Below are 14179 nucleotides of genomic sequence, written 5' to 3'. Positions count from 1 at the left end.
AAACAGACGAATACACAAATCCACCCTTTCTGCGTCTTGGCTCCTCTGCCTTTCCAAGTCTTCAGCGTGAGCAGTCCTGCGTAGTCCACACCAGTGTGTGTGAACGGGCGCGATGGGGTGACCCGACAAAGAGGTAGTTGGCCCATCAGTTGATGAGCATAGATCCCCCTCTGCCGAGCGCACTTCACGCACCGCAGGATATGTGTTTTCACTGGAGCTCGTCCACCGAGAATCCAGTAGCGTTGTCTGAGAAAAGCGAGGGTGGATTGCGTACCTCCATGCATGGTCTGACGATGTGCGTGGTCGATGAGAAGCGCTGAGAATCTTGAATCACGAGACAAGATGATAAGGTGTTTGCCGTCGTGTGAAAGCTCCGAGTGTTGGAGGCGCCCGCCTACTCTGGCGATCCCTTGATGGTCAAGGTAAGCGGTGATCCTCGTAAATGGATGCGTCGAAGGAAGCGTTGTTCCCTTGGCGAGTGCAGCGAGTTCATCTTTAAAAAATGTGGCCTGCGTGGCCTAAATCCAATAGATTGTGGCCCTTTCCATATCAGCTGCTGCGATGAAATGCGTAGGCGAAGCGTCCTGTCGTTTGGACAGCTTGTCCACCAATTTGAGGCAAAGAGCGGTGATTCTGGGTAATCTGTTAACACAAGAATATTTATAGATTAATTCCCATGAATATTCCTTTACTGCGTTTGCCGTGTGGAGTGAGACGACAGCACGAGCTTCAGGGGCGCCCAACTCGTCTGCGTCGACACTGGTCTGCTTGGGCCACGTGTTCTGAGGTTGCGTAAGCCACGGTGGTCCCGTCCACCAAAGAGAGTGCTGTTGAAGCTGTTCTGTCGTCATGCCTCCTGACGCGCAGTCAGCTGGATTTGATGATCCTGGTACATGCCTCCAGTGAAAGTACTGCGTGATCTCCTGGATTTGGATTACTCTGTTGCGTACGTAATCCTTCCATTTGGAGGGGTGCGTTTTGATCCATGCCAGCGTAACTTCTGAGTCCGTCCACATAAATGTGTGAGAAACGGGCATGTTCAGGGAAGCGTGAATATGCCGCATCAGTTTTGGAAGTAGCAGCGCTGCTGTGTGTTCCAACCTCGGGATGGTCAGACGTTTGAGTGGTGTCACTCGCGTTTTCGAGCAGATCAGAGATGTGTGGGTACCCGTGGACGGTGAGTGGACAACGAGGTAGACGACGGCTGCCATTGCGAGGACTGAGGCATCAGCGAAGCCATGAAGTTCAACTGTCGACGTGGTCGTGGTGTTGAACAATCGTGGGATGGATAGCTTGGCCAAGCTGGTTAGATCTTCCCTGATGCGTAACCATCGTTGAGTAATATGAAGCGGCATAATGTCGTCCCAACTGAGTTCCTGTAACCAAAGCTCTTGAATAAGAATTTTCGCTCTGATAATTACAGGTGCAACAAAACCGAGTGGATCAAAGAGTTGTGCAACTTCTGAGAGGACGAGGCGTTTCGTAAACTGCGCGCGTTGCGTAGCTGATATGGTCGAGAAGTTAAGTTTGTCCTGATGTGGAATCCATTTAATTCCGAGAATTTTGGTTGCGCAGTCGTCGAATGAAATTGCTGCGTTGTTCTGATCTGGTGCGAGGTCTTCTAGCAACGATTTGCTCGTGGAATGCCATTTTGCCAATGGAAATCCACCAGCTTGACAGAGTTGCGTCAGCTGATTTGCAACGTTCTGTAGATGCTCTGCTGTATCTGCACCACCAAAAATGTCATCGACATACCTGCCGTTTTTGATGGATTCAACAGCAAGGGGATATTTCGACCCTTCATCCTCAGCGAGTTGCAAGAGTGTTCAGACAGCCAAGTACGGTGCAGCTTTCGTCCCGTACGTGACCGTAGTCAGCTGGTACTGAGTTTCCTTCTGCGTGTCATCAAGCCAGAGTATCTGCTGCAAGCTCCAGTCGTCTGGATGCACCTTGATTTGTCGGTACATCTTCGTGACGTCAGTTGCAAACAGATGTTTGTATCTGCGTATCCAAATGAGCAGATCTGCGATATTCAGCATCAGATTTGGACCAGTATGTAGAAGATCGTTCAGCGAGTATTCTGATGAAGTTGGACTGGAGCCGTTGAACACCACACGCAATGCGGTGGTCGTGCTGCCCAACTTCAGAACGCCATGATGCGGAAGAAAGTACTGAAACGGACTGATTATTGAGTCATTGTTCAGTCTTACCATGTGACCAAGCTGCTCATATTCGAGCATGAACTTGGTGTACAGCTGTTTGTACTGAACGTCCTTGCTGAGTCGTCTGAGAATCCGCTGAAGACAGTTATGCGCCGTCTGATACGAATTGCCGAGTGCTCTTGGATGAAGTTTGAGCGGCAATCGCACGATGCATCTTCCTGCGGAGTCTCTTGAATGCGTGATCTTGAAATGATCTTCACACTCCTGCTCGTCTGGCGTGAGCAAGGGTGCCGTGTCCTGCGATGGCTCTACCTGCGTCCAGAAGCGACTGAGTAACTCACTCAATTGGCGATCAGTATTATTGACTGTCCTGCGAATTGTCTGAATGCCCTCGAGGGGCCCGATTATGAGCCAACCGAAGATCGAAAGTTGAGCGATCAACGGTGATGACGTGTTCCGAATAATATTTGACTTGATGACTTGCCCGTATGCGTCTGCTCCGAGAATGATGTCCACCGGTCTGGAGACGAGAAATTGAGGATCTGCTACCCACAGATGAATGTACATATAATAACAGTATCGTTATTACTGTATCTACTTTATATATGTAATATACATTTAATAACAATATCATTACTACTATATCTATATCAGATGTAATTTAATATACTGATGTAATCCCACAGTCATATCTATACAGGGTGTCCCAGAACTGGGGTAGGAGCCGAAGAGGGATGATTGCTGAGATCATTCTAAACAACTTTTTCCTTTGTCAAAATGTTGTTGAAGGCTTCGTTTTCGAGTTATTAACGAAAAACACTGGCCAATCAGAACACGCCCTTAGCGCGGGCCGAACCACGAGAGTGTTGGGTATGCTCTGCGTTCGAACCGTGGTCGTGATCAAGTGCATCGGCACCACATCGGTGTAATAGGATTCGTTGTTCATGAGCAATCAATAATTCGATACTATTATTCCTTTCTTTTTTTAATTCATCATTCGATACAACTTTTGCCCAACGAATCTTATTATACCGACGTAGTGCCGATGCACTTGATCACGACCGCGCGCAGCATACCCAATACTCTCGTGATTCAGCCCGCACTAACGGCACGCTCTGATTGGCCAGTGTTTTTCGCTAATAACTCGAAAACGAAGCCTTTACCAACATTTTGGCAAAAGAAAAAGTTGTTCAGAATGACCTTACCAATCATCCTTCTTTGGCTCCTACCCCAGTTCTGGGACACCCTGTATTTAATAACAATATCATTATTACTATATCTACATTAGATATGATTTAATATACTGATCCGTTCCCACAGACCAATGTACATTTGATAACAATATCATTATCACTATATCTACATTAGATATAATGTAATATACTGATCCCTTCCCACAGATCAATGTACATATTATAACAGTATCGTTATTACTATATGTACATTAGATATGTAATATACATTTAATAACAATATCATTATTACTATTGTGGGTTGCGACGGTCCCAGATTAGTACCTGGGGCACTCGAGGCCGGGTTTATGGCTGGGACCACTCAACAGATGTTTTGCAGGCGGCCGGTGACGACGTTGTCTGAGTTAGTTTTAAGTTTATTGTTTAGGCGTAAGGGTATGAGTGAGAGAGAGAGAATGAGGAAGAGTGTGACCGATGCCGAGGGTGTGCATCGAGGTGAAAGCAGGCAGAACGTGGCAGAGAGGTGAGAAAGGCGGAACAGCCGAGTGGATTAGCGTAGATAGAGCAGTTAGTTGTAGTATAGTTAGTTTAGTTTAATTTAGTTTAGTTTAGTTTAAATTAATAAATTACAATTACACGATCACTTGTACTTTGCCAAACCTTCCAATCCCACAATCTTTTGGGGGCTCGTCCGGGATTGGGCGAGTAGCAAGATCAAGCCGTGTAATTGTAAGAGCGGACTGTGTGGATCGCGTGGATCATTTGAAAGCCGAGAAGTGTTAAATTGTGCGGACTGTGAAAGTCGTGATATTCAGTGCACTTTGTGTGTTGCGTACGATGGGTATCACTAAGAGCCCGGGTGATTTTACGGTGTCGCAATTGAAAGAAATTTTGAAGGCGAAGGGTTTAAGTGCAGTTGGTGTGAAACAAGAACTAATAAACAGACTCATGTTAGACGATCGGACGGGTGAGTGGATGAACGTGCAAACGAGCGAAGATGTGGGCGTAGGCGCGATGCCCGGCGCGAGTTTACCGAGATCACCAAGTCCAGCAACCGACGAGGCAATTGATACCAGGACCATGGACATTCAGAGGAAGGAGCGGGATTTGGCTGAGCGCGAAGTGCAATTAGTGAGGCGCGAAGTAGAAATGATGCGCGAAATGCAGCGACTAAACATCGGGGAAACATCCACGTTACAGAGTACGGTAGTGCATTCAGGCCAACATGCGTCTGTGAAGGTCAACGAGTCAATGAAAGCGATGCTGCACTATTTTGACGGAAACAGCGAAACTATCGACGCGTGGGAGGGGCAATTGACGCTGCTACGAGCGACGTACCGACTGGATGACAATGCAGCAAAGTTGTTAGTAGTTTCGCGACTGAAAAATCAGGCTCTCGAGTGGTTCCACTCGAAGCCTGAGCACGTTGGAATGTGCGTTGACGATCTGGTGAAGAAATTAAAAGATATTTTCGGCGCCAAACGGGATCGAATAGCGGCTCGCAGAGAATTCGAGGGTCGAATTTAGAAAAAGGAAGAGACGTTTGCCGAGTATTTCCATTGCAAGATGATCTTGGCCAACCGTATCAAGGTCGGTGAAGAAGAATTGATTGAATATCTAATCGACGGAATACCGGACCATTCGCTACGGAATCATGCAAAGCTGCAGAAATTTAAATCGCAAGCGTTGCTATTGGAGGCATTTAAAGGAGTAACTTTGCCACCAGCTGCATACAGAGGTGCAAGATTTGGCGTGGATGTACGCGAGCAGGACTGGCGAAGAAATACGGGGTTGCAACGCAGTGAAACTAGGATGCAAAGGTCTGACAACATGGTGTGGCGGGGTGGCGAGCGCCATCCGGACTCCGGCGTTGGGAGGAGTCCCTGCGACGGAATAACGTGCCCCGGTGGAGGGACGAAGGGATCCAGCGACGCGACGACGGAGTTCAGCGACGAAGCAACGAGATTCAGCGACGTAATGGCGAGACTCAACAACGGGAGGCGCGGGATGCAGTTCCAAGAAGGTGTTACAATTGCGGCGGTTGCGATCATTTTTTTTATGATTGCCCGCTGAGAAGCAGAGGAGCAAAGTGCTTTGAGTGTCAGAAATTCGGACACATGGCAGCGAACTGTCCAACGAGGAAGACACCAGCAACCGAAGAGAGCTTGGCCGTACGATGGATACCACGTGAGAAATATTTTGAGGAGGTGTTTATTTGCGAGCGTGAGGTGAGCGCCTTAATCGACACCGGTAGCGATCTATGTCTAATGCGATGCGATCAATATAATAGGCTTAGGCCGGGAGTACCTGCGTTGCAGGATAGCAATATTTGTTTTCGCGGCATCGGGTCGAGTGCGAATAAAGCAGCCGGCGAGTTTAGAGCGGAAGAGCGGATAGATGGGGACTCCTATCCCATAGTAATTCGGGTAATACCAGACGGATTAATGACCCACGGATTCCTGATAGGTACGGATTTTTTAGGCACGAATTGATTGTTAAGCAGGGGCAGGTTATTATTCGCAGAGTAGAAAAGACTGGGATTCCCCATATCTCCGAAATTAATTTAGAACACGAAGTAAACGAAATAGATATTTCATGCGTCGAAGGTACCCAGCGTAGAAAAATTTTATCTGAGATGGTCGATAATTATAAGCCTACTGCAACACGCGAAACCGAGGTAAAGATGACAATAATATTGAAAGATGATGGGCCGGTATTTCAGCGCGCGAGGAGACGATCCGCGTCAGAAAGGGATACGGTTAATATGCAAATACAGGAATGGTTGCGCGATGGAGTCGTCCAACATTCCCTTTCAGAATACGCTAGCCCGATAGTGCTGGTGAAGAAAAAGGACGGGTCTTCGAGGCTTTGCGTACATTATCGGTTACTAAATAGAAAGATCGTCAGGGATCGGTACCCACTTCCTCTCATTGAGGATCAGCTAGACTTATTGCAGGGCGCGAAAATGTACAGTACGCTCGATCTCAAAAACGGGTTTTTCTATGTAAGAGTGAGTGAAGATTGTAGGAAATACACTTCTTTTATCGTGCCTGACGGACAGTACGAGTTTTTGAGGGTCCCATTCGGTCTTTGTAACTCCCCCTCGGTGTTCCAGAGATTTATTAACTTAGTATTCAAAGAATTAATAGCGAGGAAAATGGTACTAATTTATATAGACGGCATAATTATTGCGTCGATGGATTACGAGAGTGGGTTAAACAATTTGAAAATCGTGTTAAAAGTTGCGAGCGAGGCAGGGCTACTAATTGACTGGAGCAAGTGTAGATTCTTACAACCCCAAGTAAAATACCTGGGTCATATAGTAAAGGACGGTACAGTTCGTCCTTCGGAGCACAAAACAGAAGCGGTGGCGCGATTTCCGAAACCTAAGAATTTTAAGCAGATACAAAGTTTTTTGGGGCTTACCGGATATTTTAGAAAATTTATACCCCATTATTCCTTAACAGCACGGCTCCTTTCGAATTTGTTGAAGGCAGAAGCGAGATTTCAATTCGGTAATGAGCAGGAGTACGCGTTCGAGCAGTTGAAAATTGCCCTGGCTAGTAAACCCGTTCTAAGATTATGTAAAGTCGGCGCGAAAACAGAACTGCATACTGATGCGTCCAAATTAGGGTATGGAGCAATATTGTTACAAAAAGACGATAACGATGGTGGGTTACACCCCATTTATTTTGCGAGTGGCAAGACAACGCCAGCGGAAGAGCGTTATTCGAGTTATGAATTGGAAGTGCTAGCGATTATTAAGTCCCTAAAGAAACTCCGCGTTCATTTATTGGGTTTATCATTTAGGATTGTCACGGATTGTCGAACGTTCGCGTTAACGATGCGAAAAAAGGATTTGTGTGTTCGGGTCGCACGATGGGCATTGTTACTAGAAGAATTTGAATATACCACCGAACACCGCCCAGGTAAAAATCTTGTACATGTAGACGCCTTAAGCCGCAACCCTCTACCATTGTGTATGCTAGCAGGTGAAAGTGAAAGTAGCATGAACAGGAGGCTATCTCGAAAACTACATGTCTGATCAAAAAATGTCATAGAACATAAATAGTAGGAAATTTAATTTCCTACAAAAAAGGTCTCTTAACATTTTGCCATAGCTCGCACCGTTTCCAAGATATTTGCAGATTTACCTCAAGGAAAGGGGCGTCACGCACATATTCCGAGATATCTCTTCTTCTTCTTGTTCTTCTTCTGCACAGCTGCGCTGGAAGTGGCATTTACAGCTTAGAATAGGGCAGAGTTACCTAAAAGAAACGGGCCACGGTGTTTCTTCATCTTTATAATGTTGGTACGGCGTCGTAACCTTGAAATATCTCGATATATCTGGAAAACTACGCATTTGATCAAAAAATGTCATAGAATATAAATAGTAGGAAATCTAATTTCCTACAAAAAAGGTCTGTTAACATTTTGCCATAGCTCGCACCGTTTCCGAGATATTTGCAGATTTACCTCAAGGAAAGGGGCGTCACGCACATATTCCGAGATATTTCTTCTTCTTCTAGTTCTTCTTCTGCACAGCTGCGCTGGAAGTGGCATTTACAGCTTAGAATAGTGCAGAGTTACTTCAAAGAAAGGGGCCACGGTGTTTCATCATCTTTATAATGTTGGTACGGCGCCGGAACTTTGGACTATCCCGATATATCTCGAAAACTACGCATCTGATCAAAAAATGTCATAGAATATAAATAGTAGGAAATCTAATTTCCTACAAAAAAGGTCTCTTAACATTTTGCCACAGCTCGCACCGTTTCCGAGAAATTTGCAGATTTACCTCAAGGAAAGGGGCGTCGCGCACATATTCCGAGATATTTCATCTTCTTCTTGTTCTTTTTCTGCACACCTGCGCTGGAAGTGGCTTTTACAGCTCGGAATAGTGAATACAGCTTAGAATAGTGCAGTGTTACCTCAAAGAAAGGGGCCACGGTGTTTCTGCATCTTTATAACGTGTGTAAGTGTACGAATTTCGCACTTCAAACTCGTACGATTATTTCGGTCGGTAACAGGCGTCGATACTCCCGTCTTCACCAAATAAGTAAAGGTAATCGCTGCTGCGCTGTCTAACCACCGATTCGAGCGTTCGCCTATATTAAAACCCCTAAATTCGAACCGCTACGGCATTAATGCGAAAGCAATTCGGAGAGCGATTAACAAGCGACAACAACGACCAAGAACTTTATCTTTACTCGATTTTAGAGCACTGTTAAATTCAATTCAGTGCCTTGCACCGCGAAGACTGTGAATCGTGTAATCCCAAATTAAAACACAAGTGTGATTTTTGTAGTGCTTAATTCACGACTCGTTGTGTAAAAATTATAAGTTATACACAATTAGTGACCGCTAAGATATGTCGTTCATCTTCTCCTCGACGCCCATGTCTTTGAAAAGACGGAATCCACGCCTTTTCCGAAAACTCGTACGAGAACATATTATTTCTAATGTGGATATAGTAATAATGATATTGTTATTAAATGTACACTGATCTGTAGGAAGGTATCAGTATATTACATTATATCTAATGTAGATATACTAATAATGATATTGTTATTAAATGTACATTGATCTGTAGGAAGGCATCAAGATATTACATTATATCTGGTGAAGATATAGTAATAACGATACTGTTATTTAATGTATATTACATATATAATGCACATATAGTAATAATGATATTGTTATTAAATGTACATTGATCTGTACGAACGAATCAGTATATTGCATTATTTTTAATGTAGATATAATAATAATGATATTGTCATTAAATGTATATTACGTATCTAATGCACATATAGTAATAATGATATTGTTATTAAATGTATATTACATATCTAATGCAGATACAGTAATAATGATATTGTTATTTAATGTATATTACATATCTAATGCACATATAGTAATAATGATATTGTTACTAATTGTACACTGATCTGTAGGAAAGTATCAGTATATTACATTATATCTAATGTAGATATAGTAATAATGATATTGTTATCAAATGTACATTGATCTGTGGAAGGAATCAGTATATTACATTAGATCCAATGTAGATATAGTAATATTGATATTGTTATCAAATGTACATTGATCTGTGGGAAGGAATCTGTATATTACAATAGATCTAATCTAGATATAGTAATAATGATATTGTTATTAAATGTTTATTACATATCTAATGTAAGTATAGTAATAATGATATTGTTATCAAATGTGCATTGATCTGTGGGAAGTGTTCAGTATATTACATTATATCTAATGTAGATATGGTAATTGTTCGCGGATGAATTTATACGAATCCAAAATTCCGCGCTACCACCTGAATAATTATGCGCCGCGATTACCGCTGGCGCCGCGACGCTAGACGCTGGGCTCGCGCCGGTTGAATAGACTAACGTTCGTTGTACTTCGCCGTTCTCCATGGAGCGGACCGTCACGTGTTGTTGCGGCATTGCACGTTTCTATATCGTCATTGGCCTTTTCGTCGAGTCAGGACAGTTCCTGACCGAAGCCATTTTATGGTGAGACCATTCGTTCCCCCTTTCGCAGTACACTGCTTTTTTCCTACTTGGTTATATGCGTTAATCGTATATTATCTTTTGCTTATATCTATGTATATATTATACATACATTCTTTATATTAATTTTCGTTTCTGCTTATACATACATTCTTTATATTAATTTTCGTTACTGCGTATACATATGTGTTCTATATTATATTGCTTTATTATATATTTTTTTTGCCTTTATGTTAAAATATTGGACCATTAAAAGGCTCTCTTTTTTTTGGCAAATCCAGTCTTATCAATTATTTCGCCCACAGCACGACCTTCTTCGATTTTTGTTTGTTTGACAAGTGCTCCGATACAATGTTCCCAATTCCAAAGAAATGAATCGGAAACGTATCGTCACAACTGGCGACAACCAACATTGACGATACGTTTCCGATTCATTTCTTTGAAATTGGGAACATTGTATCGGAGCACTTGTCAAACAAACAAAAATCGAAGAAGGTCGTGCTGTGGGCGAAATAATTGACAAGACTGGATTTGCCAAAAAAAAGAGAGCCTTTTAATGGTCCAATATTTTAACATAAAGGCAAGAAAAATATATAATGAAGCAATATAATATAGAACATATATGTATAAGCAGTAACGAAAATGAATATAAAGAATATATGTATAAGCACAAACGAAAGTTAATATAAAGAATATATGTATAATATATTCCTAGATATCAGGTATTCCTAGATTATCTGATTTCTACAATGCATGGCATCGTCCAAGGTATCCGCACCTGCGAAGATGTCATTGACATATATTTGTCGTCGAAGTGTGGCCGACGCCGTAGGAAACTGTAGCTGCCCGTGCTGGGCAAGCTGCAGCAACGTACGAATGGCAAGAAATGGCGCTGCGGCCGTGCCATAAGTAACCGTAGTCGCGCAAAAGTCCTGGATAGGACTGGACGCATCGCATCTCCAAAGGATATATTGCCAGGCCCAATCCCTCTTATCTACCAGGATTTGTCGAAACATTTTGACTATATCCGATACAAATGCAAACTTCTGAAAACGCCACCTGGTGAGGACCAGTGTGATATCCGTCTGAAGTTTTGGACCTGGTAACAGGAGATCATTTAGAGATAACCCATTGCTACCACGTTGTGAAGCGTTGAACACAACACGAATTTTTCGCACCTCGTTCGACTTAAAGACCGCATGGTGCGGTAAATAAAACCGAGCGCTGTCTATTTCCGCGGGGGAAGACAAGCGCATGAGACCTAAATCAGCACATTCTGACATGAAGCTAACATAGGCTGTATCGAGGGAGGGATCGCGAGCGCGTCTTTTTTCCGAGCGTAACAGGCACGCGGTTGCTATTTATCGCGACGCTACGATAACGTCTTGTCGCTTGGAAGGTAGCCGAACGATATACTGCCCGTTGGTCGCCCGTGCGACCGTTTCTGAAAAGTACGTCTCGCAATATTGATCCTCCGGCGAAAGCGAAGTACATGAGGGAACCTCTTCCACTTGCCAAAACTTGGCAAGCGCATCCTGGAGGGACGGCTCAACTTTTATATGATAGGCTTTTACCTGGTGCCTTGCGCCAGTGTCGTCGGAGCTGGCAAGACCGGTCAAAATCCACCCGAAAATAGAAGCCTGTGCAATTGGAGTACCGACGGGACCGCGAACTAAACCTTCGCGGATAGTATCCGGATAGACATCCGCACCGAGTATTAGATCGATCCGTCGAGGACGGTCATACGCGACATCCGCCAACTTGAGTCCGACCAGATGCGGATAATCTTCATGAACGACATGACACGGAGGTGTTTGACGCGACAAATTCGCGAGAACCAAGGCAGAGGCGTGAACGGTTTCTGGTGGGCCTTGCCCTGAGCGGATAGTCAACCTAGCCTCGAATTTGGCTCTAACGTTGGCTTGCGCTCCAACTCCAACCACTGCAACATCCACCCGCTTCTTCGAGAGCGAGAGGGTGGACACGACCCGTTCTGAAACGAAGGATTGTTCCGCGGCGGGATCTATAAGAGCTCGCACCCGATAAGAGGAACCTATTTCATTTAACACCGAAACCTCAGCAGTGGCCAAAAGTATAACGCGATTTACCGACGCGGAATGCGCGACCACCGCCTCCTGGGGCGGCGGATCCGGTGCGTCTGCTAACGACGGCGATATTTCCTTTTGGTCATTAGTGGCTGTAGGGAAAATGTGAAGCTTAGAATGGTGCTTCTGCTTACAGGTAGTGCAGCGAGCTTTTGAAGGACACGCGCTTGCCCGATGCGACTTGCTGAAGCAATTTATACACAATCCTTCCCTTTTACAAAATGCGAATCTTTGCGGTTGCTTCAATGCCGAAAATCGATCGCATGCGACGAGAACGTGTTTGCCCATACAGCACAAACACAAAGTCGGCTTGGTGCTGGAGGAAGTGTTCGCCCCGCTGACGGAAACCGGAGTCGTTTTATGGCCTCGAAGAGGCTTACGCGAATCGCCACCGGAAGGTGTCACCTGGGACTGCTCAAGCGATTGCAACCGACGTTCTAGAAATGCGGTTATTTCTTTATAAGTTGGAAAGCCCGTTTTTTCCTCGCGAGATACGTTCCAAGTTTCCTTGGTGCTACCATCCAATTTCCTCAACATGCAGTGAACAACAAAATGACTGTCTTCATCCTTGAAGCATTGCAAATCTCTCAAGGCTTGAACAGCTTCTTCGGCTCGATCAATCAAGTCCGAAATATCGCGCGCATTCCGATTACGAACTTGTGGCAACATAATAAGATTCTCTAATTGGACTGAAAGCCTAATGTGCACGTTGTCGAATCGACACGTTAATCTTTCCCAAGCAATTCGAAAATTGGACTCTACGATCGGTAGACCCTTTAATCGACGAGCAGCGGTGTCCTGAACTGCGTTCAACAAATGCTGAAGCTTAGTGACCGACGTCATAGTCGGATGATCGACAATCAAAGCGGTGAATCGCTGCTTGAAAGACTCCCAATCCGCTTGGACACCACTGAAGGTGGGGATCTCCAACTTCGGAAGGGAGATCTTATTAGAAGCCTCTGTACCCCATTGTCTAAAACTCACGTTATGAGAAGGGGGGGAGGACATAGAAGTCGCAGGATCAAGAGCTGCCATGCGAGATTTGATCGCGACCTTCGCATCAAGGTATGCCTCTTCCGTAGTAGCATAAACATCTTGCTTAACATACGGATCGTCTTTAATTTCCCTCTGGTATGCCGCAAGGGACATATGATTTTCCGTAAACCGATCCCAATACCGCTCGAGAAGTTCCGCACGCGAAGTGAAATGCTCGAGAGTACGTTTTTCCGGGCTGAGTTTATCAACGGAATTCGTTATGAAATTCACGATACGTCGCGAAATGTCTCCCTGCTCGGCAAGCTTGGCAGTAGCCATGTTGAATCACGGATATAGTCAACCGAAACGAAATAAAGCGTTGAAAACCGGATATATCAACCGAAACGGCGAAGCGAAGGAAAATTCTGAGTACCGAATGTATTCAACCGATTCAACTTACGCGAATACGCACATTCAACCGAAACGAAACGAAATGTTGAATGCCGAGTATATCCCGTCGAAACGAAACCGAATGTTGAACACCGAAGGTATTCAATCGAAACGAAACAGAGTGTTGAATATCGAATTGCATTCAACCGAAGCGAAATACAGTGTTAAATACCGAATTGCATTTAACCGAAAAATGACCGAATGTTGAACACCGAATGTATTCAACCGGCACGAAGTCGAATGTTGAATGCCGAATTGCATTCAAGCGTAACGAAACGAAATGGATATCGCGTAGCGCGAATATAGAGGGAAAATCGTATGAGAAAGAAATCGCAGAACAATAAAATCAAATTAATGATAATAGCGCAAAAAACTTTTCATTATGGTATATACGAACGAAAAATAATTCAATGTTATGAGCACACATGGATCCAAAAAATAAGCACAAAAAATTCAAGATTTAAGCACGCAGTATTCAATAGATAAATTGTTTCACAAGAAGTAAATATTGCTTGTCCTTGTACGGACTAACGAATTTCACCTTAAATCTAAAAGGAATTGTTATCGTTTACCTGAGAACTGTAGCAACGATACTTCTGTCCTTTACCAGTTAATGGTGAGGTTAACAACGACATCTCTCTCTCTCCCTCTCTTCAGAAAAGCGGTTAGAAGAATATGGCGTAATTGCGTCAACAACGTCGTTCCATGCATTAGAGAGAGAGGGTTAACATTTATCGTCCTTCTCGTGTTCCATAATA

General features: G+C 44.1%; 3 protein-coding genes across 3 annotated transcripts; all 3 read right to left on the bottom strand.

Moving 5' to 3' along the window:
- Positions 1 to 518: 518 nt before the first annotated feature.
- On the bottom strand, positions 519 to 3374 carry LOC114881403. Its single transcript, XM_046286567.1, has 3 exons — positions 3363 to 3374; positions 1843 to 2474; positions 519 to 1755 (listed from the first exon to the last, which is right to left on the bottom strand). The coding sequence occupies exons 1-3, from the start codon at positions 3372 to 3374 to the stop codon at positions 519 to 521; spliced, it is 1881 nt and encodes a 626-aa protein (XP_046142523.1).
- A 7245-nt stretch (positions 3375 to 10619) lies between these two features.
- On the bottom strand, positions 10620 to 11174 carry LOC114881582. Its single transcript, XM_029198401.1, has one exon. It carries the CDS (start codon positions 11172 to 11174, stop codon positions 10620 to 10622), a length of 555 nt encoding a protein of 184 aa, XP_029054234.1.
- Positions 11175 to 11252: 78 nt separating this feature from the next.
- On the bottom strand, positions 11253 to 13310 carry LOC114881583. Its single transcript, XM_029198402.1, has one exon. The coding sequence runs from the start codon at positions 13308 to 13310 to the stop codon at positions 11253 to 11255; it is 2058 nt and encodes a 685-aa protein (XP_029054235.1).
- Positions 13311 to 14179: the final 869 nt, after the last annotated feature.

The sequence above is a fragment of the Osmia bicornis genome, chromosome 7 (assembly GCF_907164935.1).
Source record: "Osmia bicornis bicornis chromosome 7, iOsmBic2.1, whole genome shotgun sequence".
NCBI lineage: Eukaryota > Metazoa > Arthropoda > Insecta > Hymenoptera > Megachilidae > Osmia > Osmia bicornis.
Note: the sequence above shows the minus strand (reverse complement) of the source record. Positions and strands in the feature narration are given on the sequence as shown.